Source organism: Spinacia oleracea, chromosome 6 (genome assembly GCF_020520425.1).
Source record: "Spinacia oleracea cultivar Varoflay chromosome 6, BTI_SOV_V1, whole genome shotgun sequence".
Lineage (NCBI taxonomy): Eukaryota > Viridiplantae > Streptophyta > Magnoliopsida > Caryophyllales > Amaranthaceae > Spinacia > Spinacia oleracea.
In genome coordinates this window covers 30,966,844-30,988,803 of record NC_079492.1, presented here as the reverse complement: position 1 = coordinate 30,988,803, position 21,960 = coordinate 30,966,844, and the positions used below count along the sequence as shown (strand labels likewise).

At 41.6% G+C, this 21,960-nt stretch overlaps 2 protein-coding genes across 2 annotated transcripts; both read left to right on the top strand.

The window, feature by feature from the left end:
* The first annotated feature begins 647 nt into the window (after positions 1 to 647).
* Positions 648 to 9,148, top strand: LOC130463047 (uncharacterized). The gene is made up of 4 exons (XM_056832065.1): positions 648 to 1,106; positions 1,170 to 1,752; positions 8,143 to 8,207; positions 9,011 to 9,148. The coding sequence occupies exons 1-4, from the start codon at positions 648 to 650 to the stop codon at positions 9,146 to 9,148; spliced, it is 1,245 nt and encodes a 414-aa protein (XP_056688043.1).
* A 42-nt stretch (positions 9,149 to 9,190) lies between these two features.
* LOC130463046 (uncharacterized) lies at positions 9,191 to 20,853 on the top strand. The gene is made up of 4 exons (XM_056832063.1): positions 9,191 to 9,649; positions 9,713 to 10,295; positions 20,281 to 20,429; positions 20,488 to 20,853. The coding sequence occupies exons 1-4, from the start codon at positions 9,191 to 9,193 to the stop codon at positions 20,851 to 20,853; spliced, it is 1,557 nt and encodes a 518-aa protein (XP_056688041.1).
* Positions 20,854 to 21,960: the final 1,107 nt, after the last annotated feature.

The window sequence follows — 21,960 nt, the reverse complement described above, 5'->3', positions numbered from 1 at the left end:
TTAGCCATTAAAGCAATCATTGTACTCGTTTATTTTCCTTTACAAAGCACAGACATTTATTAAGTTATTTCTTAGGATACTTAGTGCATTGATAGCCTCATAGCTATCCGCGGTTTTTTACTTTATTCCTGGATTTTCCGCGTCAACATCTCCCTGTGTCGTCTCTCTCTTTGTTCGTTTTTTGCATTCATTACTTAGTTAGTGTCGACCCTAGACGAAATTTGGCATAAACAGTTTGGCCCCGTCTGTGAGGACATTAACTAGGTTTCACACAAAAAATCCCCTCACAAAACACCTTTCCCAAAATGACTTCCGGAGACATGACACCCGCAAGGATGAAAGCGGCCTACGACAAGGCCCAAGCAGAGCTAGCTCGGGAGAAAGCTGAAACCGCTCGCATCCTAGCCCAGAACGAGCAGCTCGCATCCGAAAACCTGTCCTTGAAAGCATCTGTTGAAAACCTCTAGAAAGAACTAGAGTCAGCAAAGTGCACCAAGTACCAGTCGCGTTACAAAACCGGCGGAAAGCCAAAGAAGCTGACATTTGAGATGCCCGACGAGTTTGAAGATATGATCTCGTCCGAGGAGGAGCCCTATGAAGAGTAAGATGGAGCGACACCTGACCCTGTGACCCGTTGCCTGAATAAGATGGAATCGCATATGAAGAAGCAGTGTTCGTTTATGTTGAAACTGATGACCATGCTACCAGGAGCACCTACACTAGTGGAGACTGAGGCGACAGACGGATACATAGCTTCACCAATTTGCGAGGCGATCGCCAGGGTAACAGTCCCGCACGAGCTACGACTCCCTATTTTGACCACCCTCTATGGCGGAATATCCGACCCCTACAGGCATGTAAACGTCTACAAGCAGCGAATGTGGCAGATCGGCATCCCGTACAACCTGGTTGAACCTGTCATGCACAAATCTTTTGGAGGTACCCTCGACGGAGCAGCTCTGGAATGGCTCATGAACATCACCCCCGGATCCATATCCTGCCTTGCTGATCTCATTAACGCCTTCTATCAACAGTTCTGTAGCAGTCGTCAACCAGAAAAACAGACGAGTGACCTCTATCGGTTGGCCCAAGGACCAACCGAGTCGGTACGCGATTATTTTAACCGTTTTAATTGTGAAAAAATTAGTATAAAAAATTGTGATGTCCAGACAGTTATCGAAGCATTCAAGAGAGGTCTCATCCCCAAATCGGAGTTGTACCGGGAGATTACCAAATATCCCTACGCAACCTTCGAGGAGATCAGATCGAGAGCCACTGCCCAGATGCGGATAGAGGACGACGAAGTTACACGGTCAACAGCACCACGACCAGCAGGGGGCAGCAGCGACAGGCGGTCGTACACCCCGAGGAACAATAGTTGGCGACAACAACCATACAACCGCCAAAACCAGGTACAGAATGTCAATCAATACAATGATACTAACAATGTTTACAGGAATGAATGGGCCGATCACCCTGACATCTCCGAATATGGCTTCAACGTCGACATCAGAGGCGTCGTCAACGCCCTTCAAAATGTAGGTGGAACAGTCATGTGGCCTAAAAAGAGCGATATGCCGGATCCCATTACAGACATGAGCAAATGGTGCGAGTTCCACCGCGACAACGGCCACAAAACAGAAGAGTGCATCTCCCTTAAAAAGGAGGTTGCATATCTTCTAAAGAGAGGACACCTGAAGGAGTTGCTGAGCGACAAAGGGAAGGAGACATACAACATGGGAAAACTGTTAGGTTATGATACATATGACAAAACATAAATCATGCGGAAAAACCTTAATGCCAGGAAACATATTATTTACACATAATCATTTAACATAATTTAGGAGCATACACTTTGTAGCGGCCCTCCCTAGCTGCGCCCGAACCGAACAAGAACAAGTCTTTAGGACTCCAAATGTCGTCCCTCCGTAGATAGTCCACAGTACGTCTGGATCCGCCTCAAGTTAGACCAACTAGAATTGCCCTTAAGGTTACTAGGAATTTCGGCTATTGTGTTTGGAAGTGTATGGCTGATTTTTCTTTCAAAAACTTACCCTTTGAATACTTCAATTGTATCTATAAATTATGACCCTAGGCACTTATTTATAGAGGTATGGAAAAGGAATTATAATCCTATTAGGATATTAGTTAGTTTAATTAGAATCCTGTTAGGACTCTATTAAATAATCATTATCTAATAGTTTTAGGATTTAATCATATTTCGAATCCCGATTGCTTTAGGATTCCCGCACAAGCATTGCACGAGCACCGTACACCCGCGCAAGCCTTGCGGCCCACGCTAAGCGCACAGCGCTTGGCCCGATGCTGCTGTGCTCTCGCGCGCGCGCCCCAGGCCTTGGCTGGGCCTGGTCGAGGCTTGGCGTGCGATGGTGCGTGTGGCTCGCTGGATGATGGCCTGGCTTCGTGCTGGGCCTTCGTCTAGCGGGCCTCGTCCGATGCTAATTCGTACGATACGCTTCCGATTAAATTCCCGAATCCGGAATTTATTTCCGATACGAACAATATTTAATATTTCCGATTCTGGAATTAATTTCTGTTTCGAACAAAAATTTAATATTTCCGTTTCCGGAATTATTTTCCGATTCCGATAATATTTCCGATTCTGACAATATTTTCGTTTCCGGCAATATTTCCGATTCCGGCAATATTTCCATTTCCGATAATATTTTCCGATACGTACCATGTTTCCGTTTCCGGCAACATCTACGTCTTGGATAATATTTATATTTCCGATACGATCCATATTTCCGTTTCCGGCAATATCATCGTTTTCGGAGTATTCATTTCTTGCTTGTGACGATCTCAGCTCCCACTGAAACCAAGATCCGTCGATTCCGAATATCCATAGATAGAGTATTTAATGTCATTAAATACTTGATCCGTTTACGTACTATTTGTGTGACCCTACGGGTTCAGTCAAGAGTAAGATGTGGATTAATATCATTAATTCCACTTGAACTGAAGCGGCCTCTAGCTAGGCATTCAGCTCACTTGATCTCACTGAATTATTAACTTGTTAATTAATACTGAACCGCATTTATTAGACTTAACATTGAATGCATACTTGGACCAAGGGCATTATTTCCTTCACTCTCCCACTTGTCCTTAGGGACAAGTGTGCATTTCCTAATTCCTTTGTCGCTCGATGCTTGCTCTTGAACATAAGATAAGAGTTGTCATCCTTATTATGTCCAGAGGTGTTTCTCGGTTTCAGAGTTCAACTGATCAAATAAACAGATAATCATAGCCTATGATTCATCTGAGCACGACCATGCATTTCACAGTTTCTAGCTCTCCGAGTGGCCTTGTACAACTTTTAAGCATCTCATCCCGATTTATGGGAGGACAATCCCAATCTTGCGATCTTGAGATTAGACTTGTTTTGATAGGTGATTACCTGAGCGTTGCCTTTATAGCTTCCTTTTACGGTGCGACGGTTGGTCAACGTCAAAGCAACCAGTTCTCAAACAAGTAATCTCAAATCACTCAGGTATTGAGGATTTAGTGTCTAATAATTTTAATGAAATTTACTTATGACAGATTTTCATCTCTTACAGTAAAGTTTCATAGGTCTGTCCGATACTAGTCTTCCCAAAGTAAGTATCTATGCAAATGATTATGACATTGCCATGTCCACATAGTTCAAGAAACAGAACTACTAGTCATCTTGCATTCTAGTCGTCTAACGTTTTCTATGCGTCCAATTTTATAGAAAACTCCGACCAGGGACCATTTTCAACTTTTGACATTCAAGTTCACTTGATAGACATTTCTTAGTCACAGGACTGGTCCTGACAGTCTATCTTGAATATATCGTCAAATTGAAGGGACTCATCATTTAATAAACCACAAATTAAATGGAAAAATGAATTCTATTCATTTATTGTGAATGATTAACCAATAATGTTTTCAAAGATTTAAACTCTAAAACTTTAAAACATTAAATAAGGACATCAAAGCCATTCTCCAATATGCTTGATTCCCATGGCTGCAGTGTGCGAGTTGTGCTTCGCCTGCGGCAGAGGTTTAGTCAATGGATCTGATATGTTGTCATCAGTTCCAATCTTGCTTATCTCGACTTCTTTTCTTTCAACGAACTCTCGTAGAAGGTGAAATCTACGAAGTACATGCTTGACTCTTTGGTGGTGTCTAGGCTCCTTTGCCTGTGCAATAGCTCCGTTATTATCACAATACAGGGCTATTGGTCCTTTAATGGAGGGGACTACACCTAGTTCACCTATGAACTTCCGTAGCCATATAGCTTCCTTTGCTGCTTCATGTGCAGCAATGTACTCCGCTTCAGTTGTAGAATCCGCAATGGTGCTGAAATCATCTTTGTCGGTTTGGAAACTTGCGTCCGTATAGCCTTTAACAATTAATTCATCATCTCCACCATAGACCAGGAAGTCATCTTTGTGCCTTTTCAGGTACTTCAGAATATTCTTGGCAGCAGTCCAATGTGCCTCTCCTGGGTCTGACTGGTATCTGCTCGTAGCATTGAGTGCGTACGCAACATCCGGGCGTGTACATATCATAGCATACATTATTGAACCAATCAATGATGCATACGGAATCCCATTCATTTGTCTACGCTCATCAAGTGTGTTTGGGCACTGAGTCTTGCTTAGAGTTAACCCTTGGGTGTTCATTTGTCATGCGCCATTTTGCTTAATGTTGGCAAGGTAGTTAATTGGGGAGATCGAATTTTTATTTTTGCAAGGCTAGAATCATTAGTGCGGCTTCTCTCTTAGTGTGTATTGCTTTTACCCCAATGGTAGCCTTATAGCATGCCGATTTGGGTATTTTCATGGTTGGTCATGTTGCATTCATGGAAAATCTTTTAGTCCGTACTTAGTAGTATTTCAAGGAGCGAGTGACTCGAGAGGACTATGATAGTCGTGACCCAATGTGATTATAAGCCTTGAGGCCATTAATTTTATTTTTTGCCAATGGTATTGACGCCTTAGGTTCACTTTGGGGGTTGTGTGACTATGGAGGAATGATTTTCAGAATATGACTGTTTCCATTTTGCAAATACTTGAATTAAATAATATGTTCTTTTTATTGGTGAGAGAGAGTATTGAGGCCGTGGATTCTTAGCAAGGGATGACAATTACATATGGGTGCTTATTGATTTAAATGTTAGGAGGGGAGACTCAATATGGTTTAACCTTTTAACTTGCAGAACGACACCAAGCATTAGGACCGATTCTATGGATAAGACAACTAAGACTTAGGATTTGGATTGTACTTTGGCATAGCCTAGTCTAGACTCGGATTTATTTGAACATTTATTTTTTTCTTGAAGACTTTATTCGAACATTATTTTTTGAATATTTTGCCCATGTGACATTCAAGTTCGTTTAATTAGCATGCTCGGTTTTTGGTGCCGAGCATTGTCGTCGTAGGAGGCCTAACAACGACACAAAGAGTTATTTTATTTATTTTATTTTTTAGTCGCTTTTAGAGTCGAGTGCCTTTTCATACGCCCTTGCAGCAATTTTTACGAGAAGTTTATTTTTTTTGCTACGTATATTTCTTCATGCGCGGGCACCGAGGCTGTTGTGCCTGACCAAAAGGCCAGGCAGCAACTTCAGCGCCCAGCAGTGGGCGTGAGAAATTCTGGCGCCCAGCCAGGGGCGTTGAAAATGCGTCCCTGGCTGGTTCTCGTTTTCTGTTTGCGTATACTTTTGTTTTTGCGACTTTAGTTTTGTGTGCTTGCCTTATAACGTCCTTTACGCACTGTGCAGCGTTTGTGGGATTCGTTACGGGCCATCCCGAGCGTCGCTTATTTTTGTGGCGACCGTTCGGGCTTGCGGGACACGTATGTTGGTATAACTCTTTGGCCAATTGGTTCATGAATGTTTGGGCAATTTTTAAGGTTGTTGGTTTTTTAGCATTATTTGTCTAGCATTATTCGTACGCACAATCATAACATAGTCACATAGTTCGCTACACATAACTACATTACGAACATGGATTTGAAACTTAAATATGTCACGTAGTTTATGATAGGCTTCTATGGGTAGTATTTGCGCTGGCTTGGTACCGCTTCTATCGTAGATCCAACACATGCCCCGGTCGAGGTAGTGTCTTCAACAGACGAATTTCGCCCAAGAGGCCAACCCGAAAGTGCAAGCCAAGGGGGCATGCAGACGAGAGGGACCTAATGAGCGAGCGATTGGGTTCGGGATAGGTGTACTACCTGCACAAGTACCGAGTGGGAAACATGCGCGGCGTATGCACCCCCCTATTGGCGGAAAAAGGTATCCTTAGTCCCAACTCCCGAGGGAGCCGAGATTCGTTATGCGGTTCTGCCCGTTCACATTAATATGCTGATTTTCAGGTCGTCCCAACTTGATGGGGAAATAAACGCGGGGTAGGACCGTTTCACCCTTCGGCTATTTTGATTACCTACAAGCACGAGTATTTCCTTCACTATCCCCAGTGGAGTCGCCACTGTGAGGGGGTCGAAAAAGCACGAGGCTAATGCGTGACCTCGTCCCTCGTGGGTGTGACGATTCTTTTTATTAAATCAAGTGTAATTGGATTTCCTGTGAGTTTACACCCAATTGACTAGTAATATAGGAGTCGCCATTCAGTTTTTAACGACAATGAGAAAAACTGACAAAACCCATTTATCGTGACATAAAGGGAGTGAAATTATGTTTGACCATGACGGCCGTAGGTTCCCTTGTGATCCCTGGTGTGGGGATCTCTCAACATACACCCGCAAGGTAGAGATTGAGGGTTCGGGGGACTGTAACTACCGAGAGGAGTACTTCGCTCGTCGATAACTCCAGAGGTAGGATATCCTTACTAGCTCAGCATAAATAATTGAAGGGACATGCGTTAACTATTAAACTAATCTGAGTTGATTTTAGCAATATGCAACATATAATACTAGATCGATCATGATTATCTGATTTAAATAGTATTAAGGGACCTAGCATGATAATCCAATTTCCCGAAAATATTATATTTGTTAGGCGTGATAGAACAATCAGATTTAGTTAGTTTAACAGTTCATAAAAAGGGCGAGGAAAGCAATTAAATCATCGAGAAGGGGCACATTACGAAGCACCCTTGAGAGGTGCGTCACGGTTCTCAGAAAACTAACCACTTTGACTTTGCTATTTCTCCTTTTTATTTAACGAATCTCAATTATGGGACAGGATACGTTCTGTTCGATTTATGGATCGATTGCGACAGAACGCGTGAACAGTTTCGTAGCGTGAGGCTTAGGCTAAGGGTTGGAGTCAATACTCAGAATATAATTGTGTTGTGTGTGTTTTCACGTCGAACATGGGCTATATTTATAGAAAAGAGTTCGTGGAAAGATAGAATTGTAGAACTCTAATCCTCGAGGAATTAGGAAAAAACACGTCCCAGGTATTTTCAGCGCCCAGCTCTGGGCGTCAAAGATTTCGGCGCCCAACTCTGGGCGTTGAAAATAGGACCCATGCAATTTCAGCGCCCAGGGCTGGGCGTTGCAATTGATGTTTGGGCTGTTTTCTTAGTCAGATTCGGATTCCTGAAATCCGTAGTGTTTGAGACTTAATCGAGTCTTTTAGTGCGTATCAATTTCATGACGGAATGCGTCTGGGCCCATTACGAACTCTAGGCTCGTTAGGATTTTAATTAATACGTAACTCTTATTTCCGAATCATATTAGGAATAGGATTCTCGCAGTTTTCTATCTCATTTAGGATTTATGTTGGAGTGCAACACCTAATTCTGACAGGTTTCTATCTTTTATGACTTGCCACTTTTAGAAGCTACCCTTTACGGCAGTTACTATTTTTAGCAGGTTTCCATAAATAGCAGGTTTCAGGTGAAATGAAAAGGGGAATTGAGATTCATTTATTTTATAGGAGATGCGTTGTCAAGTGGAGATTTACGCTTTCATCATCGAACCTTTCCCTTTCGGGAATGAGGACAAAAGTAGGTGTCTACCAGTCTGCGTACCATCAAATAGTTGTAATTAGTTTTAATTATAGCATATCCTATTTGAAGAAAATGGCGCCTCCTGTGGTGAAATTCAAGACTGAGTTTCCGTTATCCCACTTTTTGGACTGTCGATATAACTGCTTTGACGTTTGATCATGTCGTGTCGACCAGGTACTGTCGTATCGCAGGTAGCACCGTGTCGGATGAACAAGTCAGACGTAGCACCAAGCGACGAGGTATAGGCGACAAATGACCAGCGACAACAGTTAAGCGACAAGTAACCAACGACAACAGTTAAGCGACGAAGAGAAGATAGGTCAGGAATTAAGCCCAAGGCCCAAGATGTATAGCGCCATCAAGCAAACAGAGTAGGTCAAGGAAGCCACCCAAGATCTCGAAAGTTGTTGAAGACAAGCAAAGAACGTGTAGACAACGGTCATCAACTAATTCCTATCTTCTAGGGATCCTCTCAACTAATGGTGCTGTTGGACTTCACCTATATAAGGACGGAGCAACGACTTTAGAAGGAACAAGTTAACTCAAGCTCTCAAGCAATACAACAGCGTCATATTTTAGCCATTAAAGCAATCATTGTACTCGTTTATTTTCCTTTACAAAGCACAGACATTTATTAAGTTATTTCTTAGGATACTTAGTTCATTGATAGCCTCATAGCTATCCGCGGTTTTTTACTTTATTCCTGGATTTTCCGCGTCAACATCTCCCTGTGTCGTCTCTCTCTTTGTTCGCTTTTTGCATTCATTACTTAGTTAGTGTCGACCCTAGACGAAATTTGGCATAAACAGTTTGGCCCCGTCTGTGAGGACATTAACTAGGTTTCACACAAAAAATCCCCTCACAAAACACCTTTCCCAAAATGACTTCCGGAGACATGACACCCGCAAGGATGAAAGCGGCCTACGACAAGGCCCAAGCAGAGCTAGCTCGGGAGAAAGCTGAAACCGCTCGCATCCTAGCCCAGAACGAGCAGCTCGCATCCGAAAACCTGTCCTCCAAAGCATATGTTGAAAACCTCTAGAAAGAACTAGAGTCCGCAAAGCGCACCAAGTACCAGTCGCGTTACAAAACCGGCGGAAAGCCAAAGAAGCTGACATTTGAGATGCCCGACGAGTTTGAAGATATGATCTCGTCCGACGAGGAGCCCTATGAAGAGTAAGATAGAGCGACACCTGACCCTGTGACCCGTTGCCTGAATAAGATGGAATCGCATATGAAGAAGCAGTGTTCGTTTATGTTGAAACTGATGACCATGCTACCAGGAGCACCTACACTAGTGGAGACTGAGGCGACAGACGGATACATAGCTTCACCAATTTGCGAGGCGATCGCCAGGGTAACAGTCCCGCACGAGCTACGACTCCCTATTTTGACCACCCTCTATGGCGGAATATCCGACCCCTACAGGCATGTAAACGTCTACAAGCAGCGAATGTGGCAGATCGGCATCCCGTACAACCTGGTTGAACCTGTCATGCACAAATCTTTTGGAGGTACCCTCGACGGAGCAGCTCTGGAATGGCTCATGAACATCACCCCCGGATCCATATCCTGCCTTGCTGATCTCATTAACGCCTTCTATCAACAGTTCTGTAGCAGTCGTCAACCAGAAAAACAGACGAGTGACCTCTATCGGTTGGCCCAAGGACCAACCGAGTCGGTACGCGATTATTTTAACCGTTTTAATTGTGAAAAAATTAGTATAAAAAATTGTGATGTCCAGATAGTTATCGAAGCATTCAAGAGAGGTCTCATCCCCAAATCGGAGTTGTACCGGGAGATTACCAAATATCCCTACGCAACCTTCGAGGAGATCAGATCGAGAGCCACTGCCCAGATGCGGATAGAGGACGACGAAGTTACACGGTCAACAGCACCACGACCAGCAGGGGGCAGCAGCGACAGGCGGTCGTACACCCCGAGGAACAATAGTTGGCGACAACAACCATACAACCGCCAAAACCAGGTACAGAATGTCAATCAATACAATGATACTAACAATGTTTACAGGAATGAATGGGCCGATCACCCTGACATCTCCGAATATGGCTTCAACGTCGACATCAGAGGCGTCGTCAACGCCCTTCAAAATGTAGGTGGAACAGTCATGTGGCCTAAAAAGAGCGATATGCCGGATCCCATTACAGACATGAGCAAATGGTGCGAGTTCCACCGCGACAACGGCCACAAAACAGAAGAGTGCATCTCCCTTAAAAAGGAGGTTGCATATCTTCTAAAGAGAGGACACCTGAAGGAGTTGCTGAGCGACAAAGGGAAGGAGACATACAACATGGGAAAACTGTTAGGTTATGATACATATGACAAAACATAAATCATGCGGAAAAACCTTAATGCCAGGAAACATATTATTTACACATAATCATTGTACATAATTTAGGAGCATACACTTTGTAGCGGCCCTCCCTAGCTGCGCCCGAACCGAACAAGAACAAGTCTTTAGGACTCCAAATGTCGTCCCTCCGTAGATAGTCCACAGTACGTCTGGATCCGCCTCAAGTTAGACCAACTAGAATTGCCCTTAAGGTTACTAGGAATTTCGGCTATTGTGTTTGCAAGTGTATGGCTGATTTTTCTTTCAAAAACTTACCCTTTGAATACTTCAATTGTATCTATAAATTATGACCCTAGGCACTTATTTATAGAGGTATGGAAAAGGAATTATAATCCTATTAGGATATTAATTAGTTTAATTAGAATCCTGTTAGGACTCTATTAAATAATCATTATCTAATAGTTTTAGGATTTAATCATATTTCGAATCCCGATTGCTTTAGGATTCCCGCACAAGCATTGCACGAGCACCGTACACCCGCGCAAGCCTTGCGGCCCACGCTAAGCGCACAGCGCTTGGCCCGATGCTGCTGTGCTCTCGCGCGCGCGCCCCAGGCCTTGGCTGGGCCTGGTCGAGGCTTGGCGTGCGATGGTGCGTGTGGCTCGCTGGGTGATGGCCTGGCTTCGTGCTGGGCCTTCGTCTAGCGGGCCTCGTCCGATGCTAATTCGTACGATACGCTTCCGATTAAATTCCCGAATCCGGAATTTATTTCCGATACGAACAATATTTAATATTTCCGATTCCGGAATTAATTTCTGTTTCGAACAAATATTTAATATTTTCGTTTCCGGAATTATTTTCCGATTCCGATAATATTTCCGATTCTGACAATATTTCCGTTTCCGGCAATATTTCCGATTCCGGCAATATTTCCATTTCCGATAATATTTTCCGATACGTACCATGTTTCCGTTTCCGGCAACATCTACGACTTGGATAATATTTATATTTCCGATACGATCCATATTTCCGTTTTCGGCAATATCATCGTTTTCGAAGTATTCATTTCTTGCTTGTGACGATCTCAGCTCCCACTGAAACCAAGATCCGTCGATTCCGAATATCCATAGATAGAGTATTTAATGTCATTAAATACTTGATCCGTTTACGTACTATTTGTGTGACCCTACGGGTTCAGTCAAGAGTAAGATGTGGATTAATATCATTAGTTCCACTTGAACTGAAGCGGCCTCTAGCTAGGCATTCAGCTCACTTGATCTCACTGAATTATTAACTTGTTAATTAATACTGAACCGCATTTATTAGACTAAACATTGAATGCATACTTGGACCAAGGGCATTATTTCCTTCAGTCTCCCACTTGTCCTTAGGGACAAGTGTGCATTTCCTAATTCCTTTGTCGCTCGATGCTTGCTCTTGAACATAAGATAAGAGTTGTCATCCTTATTATGTCCAGTGGTGTTTCTCGGTTTCAGAGTTCAACTGATCAAATAAACAGATAATCATAGCCTATGATTCATCTGAGCACGGCCATGCATTTCACAGTTTCTAGCTCTCCGAGTGGCCTTGTACAACTTTTAAGCATCTCATCCCGATTTATGGGAGGACAATCCCAATCTTGCGATCTTGAGATTAGACTTCTTTTGATAGGTGATTACCTGAGCGTTGCCTTTATAGCCTCCTTTTACGGTGCAACGGTTGGTCAACGTCAAAGCAACCAGTTCTCAAACAAGGAATCTCAAATCACTCAGGTATTGAGGATTTATTGTCTAATAATTTTAATGAAATTTACTTATGACAGATTTTCATCTCTTACAGTAAAGTTTCATAGGTCTGTCCGATACTAGTCTTCCCAAAGTAAGTATCTATGCAAATGATTATGACATTGCCATGTCCACATAGTTTAAGAAACAGAACTACTAGTCATCTTGCATTCTAGTCGTCTAACGTTTTCTATGCGTCCAATTTTATAGAAAACTCCGACCAGGGACCATTTTCAACTTTTGACATTCAAGTTCACTTGATAGACATTTCTTAGTCACAGGACTGGTCCTGACAGTCTATCTTGAATATATCGTCAAATTGAAGGGACTCATCATTTAATAAACCACAAATTAAATGGAAAAATGAATTCTATTCAATTATTGTGAATGATTAACCAATAATGTTTTACAAAGATTTAAACTCTAAAACTTTAAAACATTAAATAAGGACATCAAAGCCATTCTCCAATATGCTTGATTCCCATGGTTGCAGTGTGCGAGTTGTGCTTCGCCTGCGGCAGAGGTTTAGTCAATGGATCTGATATGTTGTCATCAGTTCCAATCTTGCTTATCTCGACTTCTTTTCTTTCAAGGAACTCTCGTAGAAGGTGAAATCTACGAAGTACATGCTTGACTCTTTGGTGGTGTCTAGGCTCCTTTGCCTGTGCAATAGCTCCGTTATTATCACAATACAGGGCTATTGGTCCTTTAATGGAGGGGACTACACCTAGTTCACCTATGAACTTCCTTAGCCATACAGCTTCCTTTGCTGCTTCATGTGCAGCAATGTACTCCGCTTCAGTTGTAGAATCCGCAATGGTGCTGATATCATCTTTGTCGGTTTGGAAACTTACGTCCGTATAGCCTTTAACAATTAATTGATCATCTCCACCATAGACCAGGAAGTCATCTTTGTGCCTTTTCAGGTACTTCAGAATATTCTTGGCAACAGTCCAATGTGCCTCTTCTTGGTCTGACTGGTATCTGCTCGTAGTATTGAGTGCGTACGCAACATCCGGGCGTGTACATATCATAGCATACATTATTGAACCAATCAATGATGCATACGGAATCCCATTCATTCGTCTACGCTCATCAAGTGTGTTTGGGCACTGAGTCTTGCTTAGAGTTATTCCATGAGACATGGGTAGGTAGCCTCGCTTGGAGTCTGCCATCTTGAACCTATCAAGCACCTTATTGATATAAGTGCTTTGACTAAGTCTAATCATCTTTTTAGATTTATCTCTGTAAATCTTAAGGCCCAATATGTACTGTGCTTCTCCTAGATCCTTCATCGAAAAACATTTCCCAAGCCAAATCTTGACAGAGTTCAACATAGGAATGTCATTTCCGATAAGTAATATGTCGTCGACATATAATACTAGAAAAGCAATTTTGCTCCCACTGACCTTCTTGTATACACAAGATTCGTCTGCGTTCTTGATGAAACCAAAGTCACTGACTGCTTCATCAAAACGTATATTCCAGCTCCTTGATGCCTACTTCAATCCGTAGATTGATTTCTTTAACTTGCATACCTTTTTAGCATTCTTTGGATCCTCAAAACCTTCAGGCTGTGTCATGAACACAGTTTCTGTTAAAATGCCGTTTAAGAAAGCGGTTTTGACATCCATCTGCCATATTTCGTAATCGTAATTTGCAGCGATTGCTAACATTATCCGAATAGACTTTAGCATTGCAACTGGTGAAAAGGTTTCATCGTTTCATCGCATTGCAACTGCCTGTAACCTTTTGCAACCAATCTAGCTTTGAAAACTTCAAGTTTCCCATCCTTGTCCTTTTTCAGTTTGAAAACCCATTTGCTTCCAATGGCTTGGTAGCCATCTGGCAAATCGACCAAATCCCATACTTGGTTTTCAGACATGGAGTCTAATTCAGATTGCATGGCTTCTTGCCATTGCTTGGAGCTAGGGCTCGTCATAGCTTGTTTGTAAGTCGCAGGTTCATCATTTTCAAGTAATAGAACGTCATAGCTCTCGTTCGTCAAAATACCTAAGTACCTTTCCAATTGAGATCTATATCTTTGCGATCTACGCGGGGTAACATTTCTAGATTGACCATGGTTCTCACCAGATTCTTCTAAAGATCTCTGAGTTTCATCCTGAATGTCATCTTGATCATTCTCTAGAGTTTGTTGTTCGACTCGAATTTCTTCGAGGTCTATTTTTCTCCCACTTGTCATTTTGGAAATGTGATCTTTCTCCAAAAAGACACCATCTCGAGCAACAAACACCTTGTTCTCAGATGTATTGTAGAAGTAATACCCCTTTGTTTCCTTTGGGTAGCCCACAAGGATACATTTGTCAGATTTCGGATGAAGTTTGTCTGAAATTAATCGTTTGACGTATACTTCACATCCCCAAATCTTAAGAAAAGACACATTTGGAGGCTTTCCAAACCATAACTCATATGGAGGCTTTTCGACAGCTTTAGACGGAGCTCTATTTATAGTGAGTGCAGCTGTATTTAGTGCATGTCCCCAAAATTCTATTGGAAGTTCGGTCTGACCCATCATTGACTTGACCATGTCTAGCAAGGTTCTGTTCCTCCGTTCCGACACACCATTCCATTTTGGTGTTCCAGGAGGAGTCAATTCTGATAGAATTCCACATTCTTTCAGATGGTCATCAAATTCATAGCTCAGATATTCACCGCCTCTATCAGACCGCAGTGCCTTAATCTTCTTGCCTAATTGATTTTCTACTTCACTCTGAAATTCCTAATCGACAATGCAACAGATAGGTGAGATCTGAATCATCCTTTTTGGCCTTTTTGGTATTTATGTTATAAACTTGTTTGTCGTGATCTAATAAATAAAGTCCATCGACTAATCTAGCAGATCCATAAAACATCTCTTTAAAATAAAACGAACAACTATTGTCTTTTATTAAAAAGGAAAATCCCTTAGCATCTAAGCAAGAAACTGAAATGATGTTTTTAGTAAGACTTGGAACATGGAAACACTCTTTCAGTTCCAAAACTAGCCCAGAGGGCAACGACAAATAATAAGTTCCTACAGCTAATGCAGCAATCCGTGCTCCATTTCCCACTCGTAGGTCGACTTCACCCTTGCTTAACTTTCTACTTCTTCTTAGTCCCTGTGGATTGGAACATAAGTGTGAGCCACAACCTGTATCTAATACCCAAGAAGTTGAATTAGCAAGTATACAGTCTATAACGAAAATACCTGAAGATGGAACGATTGTTCCGTTCTTCTGATCTTCCTTTAGCTTCAAGCAATCTCTCTTCCAATGCCCCTTCTTCTTGCAGTAGAAGCATTCGGATTCAGAAGTGGGTTGACTGACCTTCCTCTTTTCAGATTTGGCGCTAGCTGGTTACTTAGTCTGGCTGGCCTTGTTGCCACCTTTCTTAGCATTCCTCTTCTTTCCAGATTTCTTGAACTTGCCCCCACGCACCATAAGCACATCTTGCTTATCACTTTTGAGCGTCTTTTCAGCGGTCTTCAGCATACCGAGAAGCTCAGTGAGCGTTTTGTCCAGACTATTCATACTGTAGTTCAGTTTGAACTGATCATACCCGCTATGAAGAGAATGGAGGATGGTGTCTATAGCCATTTCTTGAGAGGATTGCCAATCCAGCCGACTCATATTCTCAACGAGTCCAATCATTTTGAGAACATGTGGACTTACGGGCTCGCCTTTCTTAAGCTTGGTCTCAAGAATTTGCCTATGAGTCTCGAATCTTTCGACTCGAGCCAGATCTTGGAACATGTTCTTCAACTCACTGATGATCGTGAAAGCATCTGAGTTGATGAACGTTTTCTGCAGATCTGCACTCATGGTGGCGAGCATTAGACATTTCACATCCTTGTTGGCATCAATCCAACGATTGAGGGCTGCCTGAGTGACCCCGTCGCCTGCGGCTTCGGGCATCGCCTCTTCCAGGACATACTCCTTTTCTTCCTGCATAAGAACTATTTGCAAGTTCCTTTGCCAGTCAAGGAAGTTTTTCCCGCTCAACTTCTCCTTTTCGAGAATTGATCGAATGTTGAATGAATTGTTGTTTGCCATAATTAAAACTACAATTGAAAAGAATAAACAAATAAATAACCATTCACAGTTTCTCTTAATAAACTTAAATTCTAGCATACATGCATAATTCAATGTTCATTAAGCATTTTATTCAAGTTATGTGTTCCGGCAGGTGTGAATAAAATGATTCCAAGATCCTAAAATCCATTGAAGAATTAAGCACAGTTTGTCGACTCAATCCTAAAACATCTTAGGTAAGCAAAAACCTTTTGCTAATAGTCTAGAAACTATTCTTGGTTGATAGGTACGTCTAAGAACTTATTAGGTAAACCTATCGATTTTGCCACGACATAAAAGGACTCCTTACTTATATCGTTGAGTTTCACCAAAACTAACATGTACTCACAATTATTTGTGTACCTTGCCCCTTTAGGACCAATAAGTAACACCTCGCTGAGCGAAAACTATTACTAGATTGATGTAAAGGATATACAAGCAAGTGTATATTTTGGCATGGCACCTTTTAACTCAATTTTTAAGTTTGGAACTTAAGGCTTTTACTATGTTGGTTAGATTTTAAGTGAACTAAAATCCTTAATCATGCAACATAATCAAGCCACAATCTCATGCATAATTAAGACATATTTAAAGCAATAAATAACTTAAAGCATGCATAAGATAAATGTGATCTAGCATGGCCCGACTTCATCTTGAAGCTTCAACTTCAAAGTCCGTCTCGAAAATCTCCGTGGGAGGCACCATTTTCTTCAAATAGAATAAGCTATAATTAAACTAATTACAACTATTTGATGGTACGCAGACCATATTTGAATTGAAAAACAATTTTGGTACTTTAGACCAATTACATTCAAATTAATGGTACGCAGACCATATTTTCTATCCTATTTGGGCCATACTAGTCACTTCATAACCTGCAAAACAGTACATATACAATATATACCATTCACCCATTCATTATCATGAATGGCCCACATAGCTGGTTAGTAAAACACGTTATGCATCACAAAAAATTTTGCAGCAATTAATCAAGGGCACCAATAATCTACAAATTATTCAGTCCTTATTAATTCTAATCAAGTTGTTTTAACCTTAAGGATTTGTAGACATAATCAAGAGTTTATGACTAAAAGGGCTCCCACTTAAACCAATAAATTCATATGCTTTACTAATTTTAAACATAAAAATGTATTTCTAGTCTAACCGGAAATACAAATTTAATTAAAATTTAAAGCTCATATAAATTTATAACTGAATAAACATATTTACTTTATTTTCAGTCGTATTTAAATTAATTCATGATTTTAATTTTAGTAAAATAATTAGAATAAATGAAATTTATTATAATTATAATATTCAAAATTAAAATCCTAGAAAATAATTTAAATTATTAATTTTTAAAATTAATTAAAATTATATAAACTGAAAAATTCATATAAAAATTTTAAAACAATATAATCGTAACACAAAGTACGCAACCTCAACATGCAACGCACAGCCATAGGCCAAACGCACGCAGCCATCGCTGGCCATGTGCGCGCAGCCTATGTGCTGCGTCGCATCTGCTGCTGCTCACCATTGCAAGGCATCATCGAAGCACGCTCGCTGCTCACCATCGCTGGGCGCGCGCCAGCGCTCGTCGCACGCGAGCATGCGCTCGCTGCGCGCGAGGCTTCGATGCAGTCGTAGCACTCGTCGCACGCGAGCCAGCGCTCGCTGCGCGCGAGGTTTCGATCGCTGCGCGAGGCAGTGCGCGTTGCACGCGACTGCTCGCTGCCTTGCTCTCGCCCTTGCCCACTCGCCCATTGCACACAGCACACGACACAAGGCAGGGCTGCTGCCTTGTGCTCGTGCACCATAGCCTTGCTCATTGCATTCGTACCGCATGGGCGACGAGCTCCCTTGCTCGTCGTCGCATGCCCGCACTATACAACACCCCTTAAGGGTAACACGTAGCGTCCATTGCTTTGTGCGTGCAAGTTATATGAGCGAATCGCATAAAAATTAAAAAATTTATTTTCAAAATTAATGACAAATTAATAAATCATATTAATTTCATAATTTTAGGGCGAAAAATCGAAAATTTATTAATTAATTGATTTCCGATTAACATGGATTCAAGTCTAGGTCATAAAAATTTAAAATTTAACACAAATTTACAATTTTTATGGTGGTTTTTAATCATAGGTATCTAATTAAATTATTAACTAATTATGAAAATCAAATTAATTATAAATTATTCCAATTTTCAACAAATTAATCATAATTACAAATTAGATTGCATAATTAACAAGCCTAGGCATTCAAACTTGTTAAACATATACAGTAGGTAAATCAAAAATTCAAGATTTAACAACAAGAATCGCAAATATTTAATTTAACATCTTAAATTTACAAAATTTTGCGTTCGAAAAACTAAAACCTCCGAAAATTCATAGTTAGGCTTCGAATTTGAGAATTCTGGGTTCTGCCGAAAAATATTATGTTTGTCAAAATTTTAGAATGCCTTTTACATGCGGAATTGACACAAAAATCACTCGATTTGGATGAGTAACGAAGAAACTGCCGAAAAACTGCGTACATATAATTAAATAAACGCAATTTGCAATTAATTAACAATTACGAAAATTAATCACCCCTTTTAATTATTGCAAATTTGTAATATTTAACCATGTTTATGCAATTTAGATTATGAAAATAATAAGAGGCTCGTGATACCACTGTTAGGATATGATACATATGACAAAACATAAATCATGCGGAAAAACCTTAATGCCAGGAAACATATTATTTACACATAATCATTTAACATAATTTAGGAGCATACACTTTGTAGCGTGCCCTCCCTAGCTGCGCCCGAACCGAACAAGAACAAGTCTTTAGGACTCCAAATGTCGTCCCTCCGTAGATAGTCCACAGTACGTCCGGATCTGCCTCAAGTTAGACCAACTAGAATCGCCCTTAAGGTTACTAGGAATTTCAGCTATTGTCTTTGCAAGTGTATGGCTGATTTTTCTTTCAAAAGCTTACCCTTTGAATACTTCAATTGTATCTATAAATTATGACCCTAGGCACTTATTTATAGAGGTATGGAAAAGGAATTATAATCCTATTAGGATATTAATTAGTTTAATTAGAATCCTGCTAGGACTCTATTAAATAATCATTATCTAATAGTTTTAGGATTTAATCATATTTCGAATCCCGATTGCTTTAGGATTCCCGCACAAGCATTGCACGAGCACCGTACACCCGTGCAAGCCTTGCGGCCCACGCTAGGCGCACAACGCTCGGCCCGCTGCTGATGTGCTCTCGCGCGCGCGCCCTAGGCCTTGGTTGGGCCTGGCCTTGCGCTGGGCCTGGTCGAGGCTTGGCGTGCGATGGTGCGTGTGGCTCGCTGGGTGATGGCCTGGCTTCGTGCTGGGCCTTCGTCTAGCGGGCCTCGTCCGATGCTAATTCGTACGATACGCTTCCGATTAAATTCCCGAATCCGGAATTTATTTCCGATACGAACAATATTTAATATTTCCGATTCCGGAATTAATTTCCGTTTCAAACAAATATTTAAGATTTCCGTTTCCGGAATTATTTTCCGATTCCGATAATATTTCCGATTCTGACAATATTTCCGTTTCCGGCAATATTTCCGATTCCGACAATATTTCCATTTCCGATAATATTTTCCGATACGTACCATGTTTCCGTTTCCGGCAACATTTATGACTTGGATAATATTTATATTTCCGATACGATCCATATTTCCGTTTCCGGCAATATCATCGTTTTCGGAGTATTCATTTCTTGCTTGTGACGATCTCAGCTCCCACTGAAACCAAGATCCGTCGATTCCGAATATCCATAGATAGAGTATTTAATGTCATTAAATACTTGATCCGTTTGCGTACTATTTGTGTGACCCTACGGGTTCAGTCAAGAGTAAGCTGTGGATTAATATCATTAATTCCACTTGAACTGAAGCGGCCTCTAGCTAGGCATTCAGCTCACTTGATCTCACTGAATTATTAACTTGTTAATTAATACTGAACCGCATTTATTAGACTTAACATTGAATGCATAAGGGCATTATTTCCTTCAAAAACCCGCCCAACCCAACCCAGCGACCGAGCAGTGGTAAACGTTAGTTCTTGTGGTTCAGATATTTTTGGACTAACTTCTTCTGCAGCTAAAAAGATTAACAGGGGAGAATCTGGAGCCGTCAAAGAGGGGCAAACCGAGGATGAGATCGCACTCGACAAATCCTTAGCAACTATGTCAATCACCTTCGACGACTCAGATTCAGTGGACGCACAGCAGGAACATCATGATGGATTGGTAATATTGCTCCATTAGGCAATGCTCTAATCAAGAGGATATTGATCGACAACGGTAGCTCGGAAAACATACTGTTCTTGGAGGCCCTAGAGGAAATGGTCTCGAGGAAAAGAACATTGTCAGGAGATCGACAGTCTTGGTAGGGTTCAGGGGAGAATCGATGCGAACAGTCGGAGAGATATCATTCCCCACACATGCAGAAGGTGTCAAAATCATGACCAAATTCAACGTAGTCGACTGCCCATCAGCATACAACGTCATCTTAGGGCGACCATGGATCCACAAAATGAAAGCAGTATCGTCAACATACCACCGGTCAATCAAATTCCCAACCAAATGGGGTGTCATGAAGATCAAAGGACAGCAAAGGGATGCAAAGAAATGCTACGAAACCGCACTGAAACCGTCAAAATTGTCCATCTAGCAATTACAGCTAGGGTCGACAGTTGATGAACCGGACGACCAACAGATTGATAAAATCGTACTAGACTCGACAAAGCCAGACCAAGCCGTAAGGATCGGAGCGTCGCTGCCTGACAACATCAGATGTCAAATAGTAGCGTTCCTAAGAAAAAACTTGGATTGCTTCGCCTGGTCGCATGAGGATATGACAGGAATTAGCCCGAACTTCATCACCCATAAACTCAACGTCGACCCCAACTTCAAACCAGTAAAACAGAAACGACGGAAGTTTGCGCCTGAAAGGAATAAGATCATAGATGAAGAGGTTCAGAAATTGATAGACTCGGGGAAAATCAGAGAGGTTAAATATCCAGACTGGTTAGCAAATGGCGTCGTCGTCAGCAAAAAGAAAAGGAAATGGAGAGTTTGCATTGACTTCACGGACATCAACAAAGCGTTCCCCAAGGATCCATTCCCTCTGCCACACATAGACACCATGGTCAACACCACCGCAGGCCACGAGCTACTCACTTTCATGGACGCTTACTCGGGATATAACCAGATCCTCATGCACCCGGAGGATCAAGAAAAAACATCCTTTGTAACAGATAGAGGAATTTATTGTTATAAAGTTATGCCTTTTGGTCTTAAAAATGCAGGTGCGACGTACCAACGACCGGTTAACAAAATGTTCATGGATCAACTCGGAGACACGATGGAGGTCTACATCAACGACATGTTGGTGAAATCAAAGAAAGCGGACGATCACGTGGAGCAACTGCGACAATCCTTCGAAATATTGTGGAAATACGGTATGAAACTTAACCCAACTAATTGTTCTTTGGAGTGCCCGCAGGAAAATTCTTGGGCTACATCGTCACCCAACGAGGAATCGAGGCAAGTCCCGACCAAGTGCGTGCAATCATGAACATCCAATCGCCCAGAAATATAAAAGAGGTACAGCGCTTGACAGGAAGAGTGGTAGCATTAAACCGTTTCATTTCCAGGTCGTCAGACAAGTGTCGTCTATTCTACGACGTCCTGCGAAAAAATAAAGGTTTTCACTGGTCTAACGACCACGAAACAGCTTTACAAAATCTCAAAAAATATTTGATGTCGCCACCCCTCC

What these genes read in the sequence shown, in the direction of transcription:
- LOC130463046 (XM_056832063.1), top strand. Translation starts at nt 9,191, where the DNA reads ATGGAATCGCATATGAAGAAGCAGTGTTCGTTTATGTTGAAACTGATG. An exon ending in CCCAAGGACCAACCGAGTCG is followed by an intron (nt 9,650 to 9,712) that starts GTACGCGATTAT and finishes TGTGATGTCCAG; the next exon opens with ATAGTTATCGAAGCATTCAA. An exon ending in AGGAACATCATGATGGATTG is followed by an intron (nt 20,430 to 20,487) that starts GTAATATTGCTC and finishes CGACAACGGTAG; the next exon opens with CTCGGAAAACATACTGTTCT.
- LOC130463047 (XM_056832065.1), top strand. Translation starts at nt 648, where the DNA reads ATGGAATCGCATATGAAGAAGCAGTGTTCGTTTATGTTGAAACTGATG. An exon ending in CCCAAGGACCAACCGAGTCG is followed by an intron (nt 1,107 to 1,169) that starts GTACGCGATTAT and finishes TGTGATGTCCAG; the next exon opens with ACAGTTATCGAAGCATTCAA. An exon ending in CAACATGGGAAAACTGTTAG is followed by an intron (nt 1,753 to 8,142) that starts GTTATGATACAT and finishes CGTGTCGACCAG; the next exon opens with GTACTGTCGTATCGCAGGTA.